Source organism: Mauremys mutica, chromosome 2 (assembly GCF_020497125.1).
Source record: "Mauremys mutica isolate MM-2020 ecotype Southern chromosome 2, ASM2049712v1, whole genome shotgun sequence".
In the NCBI taxonomy this organism is placed as follows: domain Eukaryota; kingdom Metazoa; phylum Chordata; order Testudines; family Geoemydidae; genus Mauremys; species Mauremys mutica.
This window is the reverse complement of record NC_059073.1, coordinates 25,008,347-25,029,173: the sequence shown is the minus strand read 5'-3', so window position 1 is coordinate 25,029,173 and position 20,827 is coordinate 25,008,347. Positions and strand designations below refer to the sequence as shown.

The 20,827-nt window shown below is 43.9% G+C and overlaps 1 protein-coding gene and 1 long non-coding RNA gene across 10 annotated transcripts in view; one reads left to right on the top strand and one right to left on the bottom strand.

Annotated features, from left to right (window-relative positions):
* Window positions 1–12,756, top strand: part of LOC123363530 — a 34,395-nt gene extending 21,639 nt beyond the window's left edge. Inside the window, exon 7 of the long non-coding RNA XR_006576794.1 lies at window positions 10,881–12,756. This is a non-coding gene — a long non-coding RNA (uncharacterized LOC123363530). The remainder of the gene's footprint in view (window positions 1–10,880) is intronic.
* The window catches only part of ATAD2 (ATPase family AAA domain containing 2), an 81,276-nt gene that overhangs the window by 12,919 nt on the left and 47,530 nt on the right, over window positions 1–20,827 (bottom strand). For 5 of the 9 annotated variants that reach the window (XM_045004610.1, XM_045004611.1, XM_045004604.1 and 2 more), the window contains exons 19-25: window positions 19,163–19,348; window positions 17,156–17,291; window positions 16,825–17,021; window positions 12,750–12,909; window positions 12,282–12,404; window positions 12,035–12,187; window positions 9,944–10,378 (exon numbers count right to left, since the gene is read on the bottom strand). In XM_045004610.1, coding sequence (XP_044860545.1) covers window positions 9,944–10,378; window positions 12,035–12,187; window positions 12,282–12,404; window positions 12,750–12,909; window positions 16,825–17,021; window positions 17,156–17,291; window positions 19,163–19,348 — 1,390 coding nt within the window. The remainder of the gene's footprint in view (window positions 1–9,943; window positions 10,379–12,034; window positions 12,188–12,281; window positions 12,405–12,749; window positions 12,910–16,824; window positions 17,022–17,155; window positions 17,292–19,162; window positions 19,349–20,827) is intronic. The other 4 variants (XM_045004606.1, XM_045004607.1, XM_045004608.1 and 1 more) reach the window with 3 other exon arrangements.

Sequence of the window (20,827 nt, the reverse complement as noted above, 5' to 3'; positions counted from 1 at the left end):
TGGACGAACTTCCGGAACAGCTTAGTCCTCTATATAGAAGGCCAGCGCCCCACGTACATCCAATGAGTGAAGCCTAGACTCCCTATCGCAGGAGTGTGGCTTGGGGTAAAACACTGGGAGGAAGAGGTCTTGGCTCATGTGGAACTGGGAGACAACTTTAGGGAGAAATGCCAGATGAGGCCCGAGCTGGATCTTATCCTTATAAAAAATTGAAAGGTGGCTCAGATGTAAGGGCCCTGAGCTCTGACATTCTCCTAGCTGAGGTTATCGCCACGAGGAATACCACCTTGTAAGAGAGAAAGCAGGGAGCACGTTGCCAGCGCTCAAATGGAGGGCCTGTAAGCCTGGTGAGGACCAGGTTAAGGTCCCAAGCCAGGACAGGCTGATGCGTTTGCAGGAAGAGTCTGTCGAGGCCTTTGAGGAAACAGCTGACTATAGGGTTTGCGAAGACTGAGAAGTTGTCTGCACCCGGATGGAAGGCAGAGATGGCAGCCAAGTGGACTCTTATTGACAAGGACAGGTCCTGTTGTTTAAGGTGAAGGAGGTAGTCCAGTATGAACGGTATGAGTGAGCACTGGTAACTGACTGCATTGCTCTGACCAGAGAGAAAACCTCTTCCACTTGGCAAGGTACATTGCCCTCATAGAGGGCTTCCTATTGCCATGGCGAACTTGCCTGACTTGATCCGAGCAGGTCAGTTCCACAGTATTTAGCCATGGAGCATCCAGGCCGTGAGGTGGAACGACTCTAGGTTCGGGTGCTGGGACCAATGGCAAGGTGAGCAGGGTTGCTGTAGACATTTCCAGGAGTGATGTAAACCAGTGCTGGCGTGGCCATGGTGGAGCGATCAGTATGACCCAGGCCCAGTCCCTGCAGATCTTGAGGAGTACCTTGTGGAGCAGCGGTATCAGTGGGAACACGTAAAGCAGGCAGTCCCCCCATGGGAGAAGGAAGGCATCTGTGATGGCCCCTGGGCTGTGATTCATGAAGGAGGAGAACAGTTGACATTTCCTGTTGCCGCGTGTGGTGAACAGGTCGACCTGGGGAGAGCCCCAGAGATGGAAAATTGAGCTCACTATATCCGGCCGGAGGGATCACTTGTGGCCATGAAAAGTTCATCTAAGACTGTTCACTAACTCGTTCTGTACTTGGGGGAGATATGAAGCCTGCAAGTGTACTCAGTGCTCTATGCAGAAGTCTCACAGTGCGAGGACTTCCTGGCACAGGGGAGAGGAGCATGCACCCCCTTTTGTTGATATAAAACATCGCCATGGTGTTGTTCATGAGGACTGAAATGCACCTGTCAGCTATGTGGGTTCTGAAAACCTAGCACACCAGGTGCACCGCTCTCAGCTCTCTGAAATTGATATGCTGAGTGAGGTCCGCCTCAGACCAGAGGCCCTGAGGTCTCCCAAATGAGCTCCCTAGCCCAGATCTGGGGCATCTGTCACTAATGAAAGAGATGGCTGAGGGCTAGTGAAGGGAATTCCCACACAAACCACCCGTGGGTCGAGCCATCACTGAAGGAAGTCCAGTACTAGGCGGGGCAAGGTTACAATGCTGTCCAGAGAGTCCCAGGCTGGTCGATAAACTGACGCCAGCCATGACTGGAGTGGGCGAAGTCCGAGACTGGCACGCTGCACTATGTAGGTGCATGCAGCCATGTGTCCCAGCAGTTTCAGACAGTTCCTTGCTGTGGTCATGGGGAACTGCCCGAGGCCCCATATAATGTCCCCTAGCGACTGGAACCTGGCTTCCAGGAGGTACACCCTGGCTTGGGTCGAGTCCCGTACTGCACCTGTGAATTCTATCCTCTGCACAGGAGACATAGTGGATTTGGCCTAGTTGAGAAGGAGACCTAGTTTGAGGAAGGTCCTTCTTATGAAGCCGACCTGATCCTCCACCTAGGCTCTGGAGCAGCCTTTGATCAGCCAGTCGTCGAGGTATGGGAAAACCTGTATCTGGCAGTTGCACAGGAACGCCGCAATGACAGCCATGCATTTGGTGAAAACTAGAGGGGTGCTGACAGGCTGAAAGGGAGGACGGCAAACTGATAGTGGCCGTTGCTCACCACAAATCTGAGGTAACGTCTGTGTTGCCGGAGGGAACTATTGCCATGTAGAAATGTTTGTCCTTCAAATTGAGGGCGGCATATCAGGCTCCTGGATCCAATGAGGAGATAATGGAGGTTAGTGAGACCATGCAGAACTTGAGCCTTTTTACAAACTTGTTGAGCTGCCGCAGGTCCAGGATGGGTCTGGCTTTTGGTATTAGGAAATACCAGGAGTAGAAGCCCTGGCCCCTTAGCTCCTGAGGAACCTCCTCCACTGCCCCCACTAAGAGGAGGGACTGCACTTCCTGAATTAGAAGTTGCTCATGAGAGGGGTCCTTGAAGAGGGGCAGGGAAGGGGAGTGGAGGAGCAGGAGGGCACAAAATTGGATGGAATATCCCCTCTACCGTGCGGCGCACCCAATGGTCTGAGATGATATGGGTCCAGGCATAGTAGGAAGGGGATAGATAGGATGAGAAGGTAAGAGGGGATGGATCCAGAATCCGAACTGGTGAGCCATCCTCAACTGCACCTTCAAAAGGAGGATCTGGGCCTGGGCGGAGATTTGGGCTGACCAGAGTTCTACCCCGAGGGATGCTGCCTCTTCATAGCACTCCTGCTTCGCCTACGAGGCGTGTCCTGGTGGTTCTGCAGCCGGCAGGCTCATGGGGCAGGCTGAGGGCGAAAAATGCTTGCCCTGGGTAGCCGGTGCGTGAAGCCCCAGAGAGTGCAGAGTGGCCCTAGAGTCCTTCAAACTGTGAAGTCTCATAAGTTTTTTCAGAGAAGAGGGACAAGCCCTTAAAGGGGAGGTCCTGTATAGTCCGTTGGACCTCGTGTGGCAGCCCAGAGACCTGCAGCCAGGAACCCTGCCTCATCACCACCCCCGTAGCCACAGTGTGGGAGGCTGCGTCCACCACATCTAAAGCCACTTGCAGGGAGGCCCGGGAGACCAACTTCCCTTCCTCCCCCAGTGTGGAGAACTCCACACGAGAGAGAGTCTTGTGGCAGGAGCTCTGCAAACTTGGCCATCGCAGAGCAGGTATTGTGCCCATATCTGCTTACAATGGCCTGCTGGTTAGCTATGCGGAATTGCAGGCCCCTTGACAAATAGGCCTTCCTGCCAAACAGGTCCAGTCTTTTCACCTCCCTAATTTTTGGAGTAGAGCCTTGGAAACCCTGGCACGCCCTCTGATTGGCCGCATCAACCACCAAAGAGTCTGGGGGAGGGTGGATATATAGATGTCCATACCCTTTAGATGGTACAAAATAGCGCTGTTTGGTTCTCTTGGCCTTAGGGGCCAGAGAAGAGGGAGTCTGCCACAGAGATTTTGTTGTGTCCACTACTGTTTTTATCAGTGGCAGGGCAACCCTCAATGGATCCAAGGGAGCGAGGATGTCCACAACAGGGTTTGACTCCGCCATCTCCTCTGCCTGTATCCCCAGGCTTTGGGCAGCCTGTCGCAGAAGCTCCTGGAGGACTCGATTGTCCTTGAGAGCTGGGGCCACATATCTCCATGACCATTTCATCTGGTGAGGACGAGGAGAAGACTGACAGTGGACCTTGCTCACTAACCTCAGCACCCTTTGGGTCCCTTGGACACAGTATTCGAGAGGCTGTGGTGCTGCTGGTGGGAGACTCGGTACCACAGCCAGTACTGGGGTGCTAGGTCTGGCGGCTCCAAGCTCGTCAGTGCCGGAGCTGGAGCCCTCGGTGGTGCCGTTGACTGGAGGGTTGGTGCCAGAACTGGTTGTAACAGTGGGGCTGTCACTTCAGTTGACGGTGGTATCGGTGGTGCTTGCGGGGAAAAAGGACACCAAAGACACTGATGCTGACTGGGATCTTGGACCTGACTCTGGCTGTATGCCCAGGGTGTCCAAAAAGGCCATTGGGAGGATGGTTGCCACTACTGTGGCCACGGTGCCGAGTAGGGTTGGTGGCTCCAGCATGACCTGGAGCTCCTGCTCCTTGATCTGCTGGAGCGATAAGAGTCTGCCTCTGACGCTGAGGTCTCTGAATAGGACCACCATGGAGGAGCAGTACCCTGGGTCACCAGTGAGCGGTGCCAAGCATCCGGGAATCAGTGCAGTTCCTCTGTCTGTGCAAGCCATGCTGGGGATGGAGGACGGCAGGACATCATCGCCCGTTTGCCCCTAGAGTGAAAGGGGGTGTGTGCGGTCACCAGCGACTTATCCCTCCTCTGAGGGGAGGATGGCACCGGAAGGCACATCAGGTCCCTGGCAGCCTCGAACACCTCCAGCGGCGATGGTAGCTGCAGGTTGTTGCCTTGGAGATCTGGGGACCAAGGAGGGTTCTGACTCGACTGGACCCCAGCCGGGGCAGGAGTCAATGATACCCTGGAAGGCTCCAGGGAAGAGGCAGTCTGTCTTGAGTCACTCATGGACGGTGCTGACCCCTGGGGTTTTGACAGAGGGTACCAACCCCTCTTCTGCTTCTTCTTGTTTAACGGCACTGGGGATTGAGATCAGTGCCGAGCCGAGGCTGGCCTCTTATAGCCCGAGCCATAGCGGGTGCTGAGGATCCTTAGAATCTTTGGTTGGTGCAGGTTTGCACACCGTCGGCGCCAGAGCACTGTGCACTGATGAAATACTGAGCACCGGTTCGGCTGGTCCCGGGTTGGAGTGTGGCCGTAGCACCGCCTCCATTAACAGAAGTTTAAGTCTCTGTTGCCGGTCTTTGAGGGTTCTGGGATGGAAACCCTTACAGATTTGGCACTTTTCTTTCTGGTGACTCTCTCCGAGGCACCACAGACAGGAAGAGTGAGGGTCACTCTTCGGCATAAACTTGTCTCAGTCCTCATGGAACTTGAACCCTGGAGACCTTGGTATACCGCAGAAGAGGAAAAACATGGTCAGGGGGGAGAGGGAACCCCCACAAAACTAACTACTTCTATTGAAGAAATAACTATTAACTAAAAACTATTTACACAGTATGCTATAAGACACTACTAAAGTGCTTGCTACAGGAGTGAGCGATGTTCTAGATAGCCATCACCAGCGGAAAGAAGGAACTGAGGGGGGTGGAGGGTCGGCAGAGCTTATAATGGGCGCCATGAAGACACGACTTCAGGGGGCGCCCAGGCTAACCCTACGGATGCTGCTAAGGGAAAAAAATCTTCCAGCTGGCATGCATGCAGCATACACACCCCTGCTTGGAATAGACATGAACAATCACTTGAAGAAAGAAGAATTTTGTTTGCCATCTTGTTGCCTACTCTCCTAGCTTGATAAAGCCCCTCTGAAGTTCCTCATAATCTATTCTCAACTTGACTAACCTAAATAACTTGTCTTATGTGCAAGTTTTGCTACCTCACTTCACACAAACATTAATAAATAAATATAGTATATAATATGGGACCTAGTATGGAACCAGGATGCACCCTGCAGTTAACCTTTCACCATGGATGAAAACTGACCCTTTAATCCTAGTCTTTGTTTCTGGTCTCTTAAGCAGTTTTTGATCTATGACCATACTTTCCCTCAACCCACTCACTATTTAATTTCTTCAGTAGACTTGTGTGGTACCTTGTCAACAGCCTTTGAAAAATCAAAAAACGTCAACTGGTTTCACTTTATCCACTACTTTATTGACACTATTTTTTTCAAATTATTTTTTCAATCAATATACCACCTATAGATCTAAGACTTTATTGGTCTGAATTCCCCAGGTCACTGCTTGTGCCTCTTCAATATAGACAACATTTGCTACCATTCAGTTTGCTAGTGCAGTAGCTGTTTGGTGGGTGAGTGTGAGAGACACACTGCATATTTTTGTTAGCAGCTCAGTCACTTCACACTTATACTCCGGATTTTGTCCAGTCAGACACCTGGGATATAGCAATCAGTTATGGACAAGAAAGAGAAAGAGGGAAAAACTCAGTCCCCCGCTTCTTCCTAAAAATTAGTGCCCTTGGAACTATCATTTGGAACACTGTACTTCCAAAGGATACTTATGACAGGTTCAGCATGCAGTTCTTATCAAATTTTATAAAAGATGTTGGTGCTGGATATATAAGAAAAATGAGGGAGGAAGTAATGTATGTGGATTTTAATTAAGCATTTAATTGAAATTGCTCAAAAAACTCTCAATACCACCACTTGCCTGGACATGAGCAATACTGGATAAATTGGAATCTGGTAAAAGGACTACACACAAAGGGCTATTACAAATGACCAGTTATCAGGATGACAGAAATGTTTCTAAATAGATAACTGAAAAAGGATCTAGGAAGGAGGATAAACAGGTTATTAATAAAATAAAATATATTAATTTGGGAAGAGATGCAAACATTTTTGAAGGCCAATAAAGATAAAGGAATCTAGGAGAAATTAATAAAGTGGATAGGAAAACAGTGAGATTTCAACTTGAAGAAACACACACAAATACATCTGAAGATGCTAATCTGACAGTAAAAAATTAAGCTGCAGCAATAGAAGAAAAAATTAAACTGGATGCCTCAAAGAGGCAAATTAGACAAGTCTAGATAACAGTAATGTCAGAAGAGGCAGGGTAAGAGCGGATGTTAGATAGGAGTTTGCAGAGTGATATGGCAGCATAAGAAAGGTAAGGCAAGTGTGAAAAGAATACAAAGGCATCACATCATAGGACAGACAGATAACAGTCCCATCTCTGGTACAACTCCACCTGGGATATCTGATTTAATTCTGGGCACCTTATCAGGAAAATACTAATATAGCAAAAGGAACTGAATGAAGAGCAACAGATGATTAGGTACAGCTAGAAGGACTGATTTAAGAGGAAAGACTGGAAAGTTAAACAACGTTAAACTTAGGGGTTGGCTACACTTGTCACTTAAGCCTGGTCTACACTACGCGTTTAAACCGGTTTTAGGAGTGTAAAACCGATTTAACGCCACAACCGTCCACACTAGGAGGCACCTTATATCGATTTTAATGGCTCTTTAAACCGGTTTCTGTACTCCTCCCTAACGAGAAGAGTAGCACTAGTATCGGTATTACCATATCGGATTAGGGTTAGTGTGGCCGCTGATCGACGGTATTGGCCTCCGGGCGGTATCCCACAGTGCACCACTGACCGCTCTGGACAGCAATCTGAACTCGGATGCAGTGGCCAGGTAGACAGGAAAAGCCCCGCGAACTTTTGAATATTTCCTGTTTGCCCAGCGTGGAGCTCTGATCAGCACGGGTGGTGATGCAGTTAAAAATCAAAATAAAGAAAGAGCTCCAGCATGGACGATGCGGACGTGATCGCTGTAAGGGCAGGCAAATCTGTTCTATCAGCGCTCCGTTACAGAAGACGAAATTCAAAATCATTTTTTAAATATCTCCAGACAGACGCCATAGCAGGGACTCAGCGCACTGCTGCGTGGGAAGCGTAACGGAAAGCCAAAGAATCAAATGGACGCTCATGGACTGGAGGACTCAAGCTATCCCACAGTTCCTGCAGTCTCTGAAAAGCATTTGCATTCTTGGCTGAGCGCCAAATGCTTCTAGGGTCAAAAACAGTGTCCGCGGTGGGTCAGGGCATAGCTAGGCAATTTACGCACCCCCCCACCCACCCCCAGAAGTGAAAGGGAAAACAATCCTGTCTTGACTCTTACATGTCACCCTATCTTTACTGAATGCTGCAGATAGACGGGATGGTGCAGCACTCAACACCAACATCCTTGCTCCCCCCGCCATGGGTGGCTGATGGTACAATAAGATTGATACCCATCGTCATCATCAGCCTATTGGCACATGGGGCAGTGCAAAAGGACTGGTAACCATGCGTACTAGCATCTGTCAGGTCGATCAAGGGTGCCTGGTCCTAATTTTTCCTGGTAGATGGTGCAGTATGGCTGATATCCATCATCGTCATAGCAACAGGGGGCTGAGCTCCATCAGCCCCCACCCTTCATGTGTAAAGAAAAGATTCAAGTGCCCCTGAACTAGCAGAGGGATGCACTCCTTACTGTCCTGTCTGGACTATCATAGCAGCTGGAGGCTGCCTTCACTAACAAGTCACTGTGTCTTTCCTGCATTCTTTATTACTTCATCACACAAGTGGGGGGACAATGCTACGGTAGCCCATGAAGGCTGGGGGAAGAATGAAATGAACAGGTGGGGTTGTTGCAGGAGCACCCCCTGTGAATAGCATACAGCTCATAATTTCTGCAGGATCTGACACAGAGCAGCTGTGCTCTCTGGTTCTCTGATACAGTGGTTCTCTAGTACACTTGCCCATATTCTAGGCAGGACTGATTCTATTTTTAGATACCAAAAAGGAGGGATTGACTCAGGGAGTCATTCCCAATTTTGGCTTTTGCGCCCCTGGCTAAGAGCAGCCAGGGGCACTTATGACAGCAGCAAATGGAACAGTGCAAAAGGACTGGTAGCCATGATCATCTTATTACCAATTTATGGATTGGTAGATGGTGCAGTATGGCTGATAACCATCTCTGCTGTCATGCAAAAGCAAAAGCATGCTGCTGTGTAGCGCTGCTGAATCGCCTCTGTCAGTGGCATCTAGTACACATACGGTGACAGGCACAAAAGGCAAAACAGGCTCCATGTTTGCCATGCTATGGCATCTGCCAGGGCAATCCAGGGAAAAAAGGCGCGAAATGCTTGTCTGCCGTTGCTTTCCCAGAGGAAGGAGTGACTGACGACATTTACCCAGAACCACCCGCGACAATGATTTTTGCCCCATCAGGCACTGGGATCTCAACCCGGAAATGCCAAGGGGCGGGGGAGGCTGCGGGAACTATGGGATAGCTACGGGATAGCTACCCACAGTGCAACGCTCCAGAAATCGACGCTAGCCTCGGACCATGGACGCACACCACCGATTTAATGTGTTTAGTGTGGCCGCGCGCACTCAATTTTATAAAATCTGTTTTACAAAACCGGTTTATGCAAATTCGGAATAGTCCCGTAGTGTAGACGTACCCTTACAGTGCATTAAAGGAGCCCTGAGCACACTAGCTCACTACCCGTCCACACTGGCAAGGCACATAGAGCGCTCATGAATAGAGCGCTCCTGGTACTCCACCTCGGTGAGTAGAATAACGTTTGATGCGCCCCCGCTGGAGCACCCCAGCGTTAGTGTGAATGAGGTGTTGCATTACTACGCTCTGATCAGCCTCTGGAAACATCCCATAATCCCCTTAAGTCAAGTGGCCACTCTTAATTGTTTTGAAAGCTCTGTTTGACGAGACAAAGCAACCATTACTGTGGAATGGGGTGGGTGTGTGTGTGTGTGTGTGTGTGTGTGTGTCTGTCTCTCTCTCTCACACACACACACACACACACACACACACACACACACACACGAGGGGGAAGGGGGAGATCTGCTGCTGTCGGAACTCACAAGACAGTATGCTGACATGCTCTCAGCCCCCCAAAACCCACTCTCTCCTCCCCACATACACACAACACACTCCCTGTCACACTCCACCCCACCCCATTTGAAAAGCGCATTGTAGTCACTTGCATGCTGGTATAGCTACCACAATTCACTGCTCTCTCTGGCCATTGCAAGAGCTGCTAATGTGGCCATGCCAGTGCGCTGGCAGCTGTCAGTGTGGACAGACTACAGCACTTTCCCTACTGTGCTCTACGAAGGCTGGTTTAACTCAAAGCACTCTACATCTGCAAGTGTAGCCATGCCCATAGTTGGCTAAGTGATGACAAGAGATTGGCCTGGTTGGAACATTTATAAAAATATTTGAAGGGTATCAACATTAAGAATGGAGAAGCATTTAGAATAATAGAAATATAAAATAAAGGATGAAATTGAGAAGTTTAAAATTAATAAATGTACAATAGGAAACAATATTTCATTAATAAGAAGAGGGGATCAATGAGCTATTAGGTCTTTTCATCTCTAGATTCTGTGACTGTTCACTTACCATTGCAATCTCTCTCTTCAGAGTTTTCCATTATTTGAGAATTGGGAATTTCTCCATTACATCTTTCACTTTCCCTTCTTAGTTCTAAAAGTACAGGAGTCTTATTGGTTTCCTTTTCAGATCCATGCTTAGCATGGTCACAGATGGCTCTCTCTTTCCTACCTTCTGCCTCAGATTTGTTTTCACAACCATTTGTCTGCCGTTCCTGAAGAGCAGTTTCCTCTTCCTCCACTGAAGAATCACGTGTGACCTCAGCTTCAGTCTGATCCAAACTGGAGTCATGATTTTCCAGCAACACTTCTCCATCACTCTCAATTTCATCTTGCTCTTCCTCTGGAATTTTGTTCTCTTTATTGAACTGAAAAATCTTCCTCCTCTTTTTTATACTACCCAAGGACCACCTATTCTTTCTGCGAGGCTTTCTCTTTGATAAAGCTACAAAAAAGAGTTACACACACACAAAAAGAGTAACCCCAAAATCTGTCAAAATCAGTTTTTAAAATTGATATCTACATCCCAAGTCTTTCTTACTTGATGAGCAAGAAAAATGACCAAAGAAAGAGAAGGTTACTCACCATGCTCAGTAACTGAGGTTCTTCGAGATGTCTCCCCCTATGAGCGCTCTACTGAAGGTGCACCAGTTTCCTCTGTGCCTGGGATCGGAGATCTTCGGTAGCAATGCCCATTGGGCTGTGCAAGTGCTCCTCCCCATCTCGTGCAGTGGATGGTATCTATATATAGCACTGTGCAGTCCAATTGCCCTCTGTTCCTTCTCTACCACAAAAAACTTACCTTTGAGCTCTAAAGCAGAGGGGAGGAAGGCAGGTAGTGGAGCACCCATAGGGACACACACATCTCGAAGAACTTCAGCTACTACTCAGGGTGGGTAACCTTCTCTTATTCTTCAAGTAATGTCCCTATGCGTGTTCCACTGTAGGTGACTGGGACTGGGGCTTCAGAGTGGCGTCCAATAAGGAGAAGAGGAGGACAGTGCATCATATGGGTACTGCTATCAACAATCTCCAATCCCAGGCACAGAAGGTGCTGCCACACCTACAGTGGAGCACCCATAGGGACACTACTCAAAAGAAGAATGTAAGTATTTTAATGCTAGACCGGTCTTGACAAGTCACAGGTTTGCTATTAGATTTAAAAGCATTAAAAAAGTTAATTATGCAATAGCATTCACAAAAGTTATCAACTTCAAATTATGTGGGGAGAATTCTTATGTTATTAAATTATATGTAGTGACAAACAAAATAAGCACTTTACAAAAACACTGAATAAGACCCATTCTCTGGCACAAACAGTTTATGCCACTGTCAAGACAAAAAATTGAGACCACTATTCAGGTAACCGCAGATGTAGATAGATCGTTAACAAGACAACCAAAATCAGAACATATCATGGAGTAGGTGGTTTTATGGACTGATTTGAAGAAGTGACTGCAACTGTACAAGGTTCAGGAGTCGTCCTACTGGACACTTTCCAGATTGTCTATGAAACTCTACCCTTATCTTGCTACTTATCTTGCATGGAATGGAGTTTGCTTATGTCTTCCATAATGGAAGGACCCTTTGTCTTGATTGAGTGCAATACCAAAGAACATAGGTGAAATCCTGGTCCCAGTTAAATGAATGGGAGTTTTGCCATTGGACTTCAGTGAGCCCAGGATTTCATAATATATCGTCTAATCTGGTTTAGACCTAAACTGAACTGGAAGCTAACCTTATTTGTACTTCAAGTCCTTTTCACAGTGTAGGGAAAAGGTGGTGAACATGAAACTGTTTTTCCTTCAGACATCTACAGCTTATGCTCCCACATTCATTTGCTTATTTTGCAGCTGTTTAGTTGTTCTTGTTTGGAGTTACAGTAAGAAGCGGAGACTTGCCTTACAGGGAGTATTATGGCTCATATTTGGGGGAGGAGAGGAGAGAAAGGTCATGGCAGGGAAGAAAAGGATTAAGGCTGTCTCCAACTGAAAGAAAGATTTGAGAAGTCTTCAGAAACTGTTAAAATGGAAAATCTTGTTTTAAGTATGGACATATTTGGTCAAATTGTGAAAAAGAGTCTTATTAAGAGACTACTTGCCATTAGAAAGGAAAGGTGAGCTGGAATCCAGAGGCATAGCAGGTATCTTCATTTTTTCACTACACTCAAGATCCAATTTCTTACATTCAGATATGGAGCTTTGCTTTGGCATCACATAATAGTAAGATGGAGCATATTTTGAAGAGCTGCAACCTTGAAATGAAAAACAGTCACACAGTAAAGGATTGTCTCTTTCTTGATACAGATATTTAGACAAACTTTATTATCTCTGGCATTAAACACACACCTCTTTTCTTGCGAGACTCCTGAATTTCTTCACACAGTTGTTCAAAGTCTTCATCCATTTCTTCCTTAACTATTGCATATGCTGTATCTCTCAGAGTACAGGCTCTATGTCTGATGAGACGATCTGAAAGTTAATGGACAGAACTAAATACTTTCCAACGTTATTTGCTTTCATCACAAACAAAAGTTCAACTCTTCACTATTAATTACATTTGTGTTTTGAAAAGATTGTTTCAGTTTATAATTTTAGCATAACATATTATGTAATAGGGCAACGTAGAAAGGATAGCAAAAATTAAACCAGAAGAAAATGCTTCAGGCACAAAGTTTAACACAACAATACTTAAAATCTAGTCAGCAATGTTCCCTAGTGGACAAGTTATTTAATCCACAATATTAAAGCTACAGTATTGTTACCCTATACATTTTTAAAGGTTGTTTACAGTAATGGAATAAAATGAATCCTCACCTCCTGGGTCTCTATCTGGATTGTACTCTAAAGCATTGCTACAGATTAGATCAATATCTCTCAGATAGTCTCTTGCAGTCAGATATTGATGCAGGTCAATTTTACAGATAACTGTTGAAAGATCCATTGGCTGTTTGATAACTGTGACATAATCGGGTACCTACAAATGAAATATAAAAATGTGTTCAAAAGTTTTGTAATTAAACTTTCTTCGCAGCTGACAAATTAAGGATCATACACCCTCAGTTAAATGAGTTGCTCCAAACAATGCTGAGTATATATGCTGTTTGTCTGCAGAAGTTATTCAGATTTACTATGAGGTTTCTTGAAAATGGAAGTTTTGATATCATGTTATATACAGTTTCCAAGTTCTTATTTGCACTGAAGATTAAATCTGGTGTTATTTTGCCATATATTCTTGTTGTATTGTAATGGTTTCATTGTTACTTATTTCTAAACCTATAGTTGTCATCTAATTGAGATGCAGTATACTTAATCTGACAGATTTTTATCAGACATTCAAAGTTTTAACCCTTCTCTCCCTCTAACTATATTTCTAAGTTCAATTTTCTTCTGTCAAGAGTTGCAAGTGGTTCCCATCATTTCATAAAAGTGAAAAAAAAACCAAAAAAAACCCCCACAACTAAACCAATTACCTTCATCACTCTCGAGGGAAACTAGATATTGTAATACCTAGCTCAGCAATGAGATTCCCCTCAGCTTCTCTCATAGACTCTAAGGCCAGAAAGGACCATAATGATCCTTTAGGCGGACCTCCTGCACAAAACCTTACCCACCCACTCTTGTAATAGAGGACTCATGACCTCTGGTTAAGTTACTGAAGTCCTCAATCTTTATTTGAAGATTTCAAGTTACTGAGAATCGACATTTTACTCTAGTTTAAGCCAGCAAATGACCGAGGCCTCACATGCAGAGGAAGGTAAAATCCCCCAGGGTCTCTGCCAATCTGACCTAGGGGGAAATTCATTCCTGACCCCAAATATGGTGATCAGTTAGACTCTGAGCATATGGGCAGGACCTACCATACACCTGGGAAAGAATACTCTGTACTAACTCAGAGCCCTCCCCATCTAGTGTCCCATCTCCAGCAGTTGGGGATATCTGCTAACAGCAGTCACACATAGTATGATGAGATGCCTACAGTAGCAGATAGCCTATCCCTTCCATAAACTCATCAAGCGGTCTTGAAACAAGTTGTTTTTTTGCTCCCCATACTCCCCTTGGAAGGCTGTTTCAGAACTTCACTCTTCTGATAGTTAGAAATCTTTATCTAGTTTCAAGCCTAAAACTTATTGATGGCCAGTTTATATCCATTTGCTCTTGTGCCAACATTGGCCCTTAAATAACTTCTCTTCCTCTAGTATTTATCCATCTCATGTATTTATAGACAGCAACCACATCTCCCCGCTCAGCCTTCATTTGTCCTCTTATAAGGTAGGTTCTCTATTCCTCTGATCAACCTAGTAGCCCTTTTCTGAACCTGTTTGAAGTTTGAATTAATCTTTTTTAAACATAGGAGACCAGAGCTGCACACAGTATTCCAGATGAGGTATCACCAGTGCCTTGTAGAAGGGTAATAACACTTCCTTATCTCTACTGGAAATATCTCATCTGATGCAGCTGTGAAAAGGGCTGATGAAATCCTAGGATGCATCACACTGGAGGCTCATAGTTAGTCTATAATCGACTAATACACCCATGTCTTTCTCCTCTGTCGCTTCCAACGGATACATTCCCAGCTTATAGTACAAATCCTTGTTGTGAGTCTCTAAGTGCATATCCCATCTGGAACATACTCATGGGGGAATTCTGCGCTATTGTGCAATGCAGATTTGGGGGAAATTAATTAATATGTGCAGAATTTCCTTTTCCTCCCACAGAAATGGTCTGCAGAGCTGCTGGCTGCCACTAGGGGACACTGGACAAGGCAGAGCTCAGCTCATGAATAGACCACACTGCTGGGGGCAAGGGGCGGTACCTGCAGGGTTGCCTGCAGCTGTAGTACCCCAGCACAGCCTTAAGGAAGGGGGCAGCATGCAGCAAACTCCCTACAAGCCTGGGACCCAGCATCAGGCTGTTTCTCCTTCTGGATCCTGAGCTTGAGGGTGGGGAGGAAGGTGGGAGGGCAGGGGGCATTGGTTTGCAAGTGTCTGGGCTGGGGGGGAAAAATTGGCTCAAGGGGGTGGACAGTGCAGGTGTCTGGGCTGGGGGGGCACCCCACAGCTGGGCTCTGGGGGCCAGGGAGTGTGGGTGTCTGTCCCCCATGCTGGGCTCTGAGAGGGAGGGGGCAGAGAAACAGGAACTAGGTTGTCGTAGGGGTTTCCTTAACACTCTATTCCTGGGGGAATTTTTTTGTCTCGGTATTGTTACAGGCATAACTGCTGATAGGTATTTTTGAAATAAATTACAAAATAATTGAAACTAGTGTGATTATAGTGTTATTTTGACAAATAAACATGCAAAATTTTAAAATATTGTGCACAGAATTCCCCCGGGGGTAGGAATTGTACCTGGATTTCAGTAAGGTATTTGATAGATTAGATCTATTGCATTTTCTTTGTCTAGAAAATAGCTTCTCTTCTCAAAGAAATATCAGGTGGTCTGGCATGACCTACCTTTTGTAAAACCATGTTGTATTTTATCCTAGTTACCATCTACTTCTATGTTCTTAGCTACTTTCTCTTTCAAAATTTGTTCCAAGACCTTGCATACAACTCAGGTCAAACTAATGAGCCTGTAGTTTCCCATATAACTCCCCCCTCCCCTTCCTTTCTTAAATGTAGGTACTATATTTGCAATTCTCCAGTTATAGGGTACAACTCTCGAGTTTACAGACTCATTAAAAATCCTTGCTACTAGGCTTGCAATTTCGTGTGCCAGTTCTTTTAATATTCTTGGATGCAGATTATCTGGGCCACCCAATTTGGTCCCATTAAGCTGATTGAGCTTGACTTCCACTTCAGATATGGTGATTTCTACCTCCATATCCTCAGTCCCATTAGCCACCCTGCCACGGTCCACATGCATTATTCTTATTAAAAACTGAAGCCAAATATTTGTTTTGCTGTTGAGCCATGCAGAGGTTATCTTTAATCTCTACCCCCCTCCATGCATAGCAGTTACACTACTTCTTCCTTGTTTTCTTTTTATATACAAGAATCTTTTACTATAGGTTTTAATTTCCTTTGCAAGGTCCAACTCTGTTTGGCTTTTAGCAATTCTCATTTTCCCCCTACATTTTCTGATCTCCAAGAAGTAGCTTTCCTTTCTCTCCTACTTCCTCCATTACAGTGGGAGCATTACTGATGTTCTTCATGGTGTTCAGTAGCCCTTAAACTATGCTCCTCTCTCCCTGAAGGATGTACATGTCTGAAGAGTGCTAAGCCATTTGTAGTCAATCTTCCAGGAAAAAAGGTAATAAGATCAACTTGTTTCCTCAGTGACACAAAATAGCCACAACTTGTCATTTACCACCTGCTGAATTTTGGTCCAAAGCAACTCTGGAATTCTGTGTCCACTGTTCTCTTATGTAATATTGTGCTATCTTTCTTTACCAAAGATCTGGATACATTAGAACCACATATGACTTTGAAGAATGCAATGTTTGCCCCTAGTATCATAAAGTTACTATTTGGACTCTATTTACTCCTTAAAAATCACGGTTGCCATTTGAAAACACCGCACTTGCTGCTGAACTTTGAACATGCTAAAACAGATAATGTAGTCTTAACACTTCTGTTGACTGCTGGTTCCACTCTTATTCCCACAGAAATGACTGATGGCCTACTAACAGTGAGGAAAGCTTTGAGTTTTCTTTTTAATTGAAAACAGTATTAACAACTCTCCTCTGAATAAAAGCTATATTCTTTTTACTGCTGTTACATGCATGCCTATACCAAAACCTTTCTGCTGATCAAACTGTGGTGGCAACCAATTGGAGTTTCAAAAAAAAAAAAAAAAAAAAAAAAAAACCAAACAAAAAAAAACAAAAAAAACAACCCACAAGGGTTCATTTTTACTGAATGCTAAATGTTTAGCTCAACCTTAACTTTACCTCATCTAGGTCAACGGGTTTTGTAAATGCTCTGAAACGTTTGTCAATGGCAAGTCGGTGCGTAACATTCCTCAAGAAAATCCTAAGTTCACGTAATGTATCCTCCTCTTGCTCCTCAAGCCGTTTCACCTCCTCTACTGTCAACTGTCGTGGCTCAGGCGGTGGTGCTACTGGAAGGACTTCTAATGCCTGCAAAACTTAAGTCAAAACAGAGGATTTAAGCCAATTTACAGGGTTTAGTTTTTCAATCAATGCATTCTACAACATTCCAATATTTATTTTAGTGAGGTAGAACACAGCTGGTAAAATGATGTTTGTAGCACATCCTAACCTGCTTTCTTTTTTGATACAGGAGGCTTAGCCGCTTGATTCAGAATTAAATCTTCAAAAAATTTCCTTCTTTCTTCATTGTTAGGCAACTGGACACTGAAAACTTCTCCATAATCATCAACAAATAATTCCTGCACCTAAGAGGGGGAAAAAGGTTATTTATAAAAGACAAGTCACAGGATTCCTGTGATATCACAAAAAAGTGCATTTTATGTACATTTTTATACTAAATTGAAGGAGAAACTGAAGAGCACAATACAGAAACATCAGTGATAAAAGAATTAGTTTCTTGGCTCTAGAAGGCTAGATTCCCTTAATGACTTAAAATTAGGCCTTTGTGGAAGCGGCCACATGTGGAATATGAAAAATTCTTTTCACTTGGCCCCAAATTGAAGACTGTTGTATTAAAGTGCGTCACTGAACTGCAGACTACACTACACTGACAGCTAAACAAAAAAAAACAAAAAAAAAACCTACCTTAGTGCAGAACCCCCGTTAAGTTGTATATATTTTTTTAAATCATAAATTAGATATTTTTAATTACAGGTTACTAATTTTTACTTTTTCTCCATGTCAGTCTTAAATTGCTAATGTGGACATTTTGTACTTGTTTCTTTAGTTTCCTAATTTGTAGAAATTCAGATTCTACATAAAGATATTTCTTCTACTAAAGTAGTAAACATTTTCACTGAAAGACAAATCCAGGGCCTCATTATCTGTGAGATCACCACAAACTCTAAGAGACAACATTGATAAGCAAATGGCCTGTACGATATTTGCAACCAACACCACCTTCTACAAATCAAGAAAGCTGAAATATTTCAACAAGGCTGTACTCTTCCATCAGGGTTTGCTGTAATAAGTAATACTATTTTTGGCCATGATATTGACAATACATATACACATGCTTAACTTTAAGCACATAAGTAGTCCCCTTGAAGTTGATACGGTTGTTTATATGGAGTAATGTTCCATACCTGTCTGAGTGTTGTCAGGGTCAGGGCCTTAATTTTCAATATTTTGGTTGTCTCTCCAGTAACAGCAGTTTTATAAAATTCAAGTAGGATACCCTACCAGTAGGGGCATTAAAACAAAAGCAGCATTTCTAATTCCGTTCCTTCAAAATTTTAAAGTTGCAATAGCACAAATTTTCAAATTAGTTTTCACAAAACCTCAACAAGATTTAAATCAATGACAGAAAAACTACACATGATTTAAAACTTCTTGACTTAAGCCACTGTACCCTGTTTGGTATTCAAGATTTGGTAGGCTACTTGGAATTTTGTTATCCAGAAGACATTTGGGTCTTTTAGTACTGGGAAGGGGCTGCATCTCCTTTGAGTAGGAGCAAATGCAACTTTAAGTTTAGCGAATGTCTGAAAAAGTGATCTTTGCCTCCTCACTAATCCCAAACAGCAATTAGCTTCCCAATTCACTTTGTCCAATATATACCACTACACCACATCCAAGAGCAATGGATAAGCACATTAGTATGATGATTCTAGTAAAACCAGTACCGGAATAGTTTATACTAATATTTTAAAACTGTCATTAGACTTCAGTGTTAACACTACATTGTGTTGAATGGAAGGACTTTACTTCTCTGAGAGATACTGTTTCAGAGTATCTACAGGCTCAGCCATTACATTTGTTAGCATTCAGGAGTTTTTCTTCTCAGCTTTTTAAAACACTGATTCTGGAGCACAAACATGTGGCTGCATAATCATATTGTTTATATGAGTCCTGCAATTACTGAATAAATTTTTTTTGACGTGTAAACACTTAAGTTCCCTTACATAATTTCTCTCCTGACATCTACTGTGAAACAGTATTTTTCTACAAATGAAATCTACCGTAAGCAAGGATATTTGTATTTGCTTCTTGCTATGTTTGCTCAAAAGATCACAATCTTGACAGGTTCATAAACCACCAGATCTAGATTAATATTAAAAAAAGTTATTTGAATTGAAGAGATGAGGATTATATTAAATGCACTGGCAAACAGTACCTCTTCTGGTAGGGCTGCATGATGTACATCTGATGTTGCAAGCAGCAGAACTGGAGCAAATGATGGAATATTCTGTAATAATGTTGTAAATGTAGCTTTCAAAGTGAATCCAACAGTCTCCCACCATAAGTGGACATGTGGAATGTATAATATACTTGGTGCTGTTCTTTTGGCTTCATGGATTAACTAGTAAAAGAAAAGTATTGATTTGGGAATACTGAGAAACACGTTACTAGGTCACTAATAAATAATTAAAGATCAACTAGTCACTCCTACTTCGCAGTTGATATACTAAGCAAGCAACAACTGGGAAAGAACAATTCTTAATACTGAGGCAAGCTTCTACCTTGCGTCGACTATGAAACAAAATCAGTCATAAATTACAGGTGATTTTGTATAATTTTATTACAATTAATAATGTCTTGCCTAGAGTAGAAGAAAAAACAACCAAACAGGATTGAAGCCTATTTGAATATTACTGTAGGCATAACTCTTCCAGAGAGAGGTAGAAAAATTAAGGAAACGTGCATTGATGTAGGTCAAGGAATTTTAACAACACTTTGCTCTGGGATTTTAATTACCTTCTTATTGTGCACTGTTTACCAGTGGAGACACCAAGAAAGTGGTATGGGGGAAAATTAATTTTTGATGGGATGAGGATAATCATTGTTAGCCTGACAGCATGGATTCTAATGAAAGATCAATGTGTATTTTGGAAAAAACTGTCTCCTACCTTCCTTCTGGAAAGATGAAAAACTGGGAGCAAGAAAAGATGAATCATTTTAAGATGAGAACCTATGCTGCCAGAGATCAGACAGGGAGGATGGATGTCCAGCCCAGTAGTTAGAGGGCTGGCTTGGTCCATGGAATACCTAGGTTCAATTCCCTGGTCTGCCACAAACATCCTGTGTGACCCTGGGCAAGTAACTAGTCTCTCTAGGTCTCAAGTCCCCATCTGTGAAATGAAGGTAACAGTGCTTCCCTACAGAAGTAGATTAAAGATTACAAGGCACTCTGATATTACTCTGATGGGGCCACTTAAGTGAAAAACAGACATAACCACAGATTCAGTCAGCAAAAATCATGGTTTCAGATTTCTGAAAGGGGCAATTTTATAACTATACTAATAGAATGGTTGGGGAACAGCTAAACACGTCCTACCTGAATAAGCCCCTTAAAATGCAACAGGTGAAATTGCTGACAAGACTTGCTAAATTTTAAGCAAAAAGTCCCCTGAAAACCCACATTTGGAAAAGATAAGAACATGCTGACATTAGGTAGGGCATGGAGTTTTCCATAACTTTCCGAACTCTCATAAGCTAAATAAAGGTTATGTTAACGAATAATTTAGGATGTTACATATGTACTGAACTATGATATTAAAAGATAGAAAATTGCTGAATGGTTTAAAAAAAAATAAAGGAAAACAGAAAAGGAAACCCTGTTACTAACCTTCCATAACTACCATTCTTCAAGATGTATTTCTCATGTTCATTCCAAAGTAGATGTGTGCTTGCCCCAAGCACCGCTGGCCAGAAAGTTTTCCCCTCAGTGATATCTGTCAGGTTGGCTCTGGAGCCTCCTGGGGTTGCATACTCACAGCACTACTATAAAGGGTCCCACCAACCCTCATCCCCCTCACTTCCTTCTTGTTGGTTAACTCCA